The following is a 1,451-nucleotide window of genomic DNA, read 5'->3' on the forward strand; positions in this document are numbered from 1 at the left end:
AATAACCTTCTTAAGCATATGGATCTCCCGCTTTGGAGTTCCATTACATGTGGTTACAGATAGAGGAAGCCAGTTTGAGAGTGAACTGTTCAGAGGCCTATCCACAATAATTGGATTCTACATACTCTGCATGACAGCATATCATCCTCAAATCAACGGAATCATTGGAAGACTACACCGGACCCTAAAGACTGCGAGTATGACACGTCAATTGAGTTGGCTGGACGCACTACCCATTGTACTGCTTGGTATTAGAAATATGGCCAATGTCCAAGTTTTCTCCCCAGCTGCTGCGGTTACAGGAACCCAGCTACTATTGCCAGAGCTCATAATGGAGCAAGAGGATCCAAACTTACATGGAGATGATATAAAAAATATTGCCGAGGAGATGCAAATGTTGGATTTGGCTCTACTCTCGGAAGGACATCTGCATACAACACAGAAAACATTCATGCTGGAAGAACTAAAATCAGCAACCCATGTGTGGCTCCGAAAAGATAGAATTCTTAAACCACTGGAAGCTCCATACTCTGGGCCACATAGGGTCATCCAAATACAAAACAAGTATTTTCAAATAGAAATGCCATCTGGAGAGAAGCAGACATTTTCAATAGAAAGGCTGACGCCAGTTAAATTCAGTAGTGTCAACAATAAAAAAAATACTGATAACGAATGTACTGAACAAATGACAAAAAATGCGAATACATCAGAAGGCATGTCAGCTCGAATACAGGATATGCAAGACTCAACACATAATCCTACCATCACATGCTCAGGTAGACGCGTTCGCTTTGCGAATCACAAAGATCACATCTATTATGTGTAAATATATATATATATATATATATATATATATATAATATTGGAATCCTTCAACCAAAGCATTTTAAAACTAAAAAATAATAAATGTGTCAACAGATTTTCCATGCTCACACAGCTATTTTATGCCTAGAACCGTTTAAAAGAAAATAGATAAATAAATAAAAATATAAACAGTATATATATAACAGTAGAAAGCTAAAGACGCTCTACTATCCACCATAATCTTTAACTAACGTTCTCTGAATAGCTCCGCTATTTCGGGCGGTGATTTGTGTGGGGATTAATGAGAATTGGCTGTAGACCGGAAAATGCGGAAATTCCTGTGGGAAAAAGAAAGTTTTGCTTTTAGGCGCTTGTCTTGAATTTGGAGAGAAGAGGAGGGCGGTTGATCTCCACGTGGCCGGTGGTGCCCCGAAAAAGGGATGAAAGTCAAAATTTGGACAAACCCCAGATATGAACAACCTGTTCAGTAAAGAAAAGCAATAAGGAACCTGTAGGTTACGAAAGCCAAAAAGACGTGCTGGCCCCACGTTATGGTCCGAACGCCTTAAATGACTAAGCACTGCCTAATTCACACAAACCAAAAAAGAAGACACCAAAGTAAATTCAAACCAACTTTGTTCCCACCT

General features: G+C 39.4%; 1 protein-coding gene across 1 annotated transcript; it reads left to right on the forward strand.

The window, feature by feature from the left end:
* The first annotated feature begins 259 nt into the window (after positions 1-259).
* On the forward strand, positions 260-826 carry LOC145283860 (uncharacterized). The gene has a single exon (XM_080132969.1). The coding sequence runs from the start codon at positions 260-262 to the stop codon at positions 824-826; it is 567 nt and encodes a 188-aa protein (XP_079989095.1).
* The last annotated feature ends 625 nt before the right edge of the window (positions 827-1,451 follow it).

Source organism: Euprymna scolopes, chromosome 8 (genome assembly GCF_053919585.1).
Source record: "Euprymna scolopes isolate OS-2025 chromosome 8, ASM5391958v1, whole genome shotgun sequence".
NCBI lineage: Eukaryota > Metazoa > Mollusca > Cephalopoda > Sepiida > Sepiolidae > Euprymna > Euprymna scolopes.

Coding starts and splice junctions, on each gene's coding strand:
- LOC145283860 (XM_080132969.1), top strand. CDS start 260: ATGGCCAATGTCCAAGTTTTCTCCCCAGCTGCTGCGGTTACAGGAACC.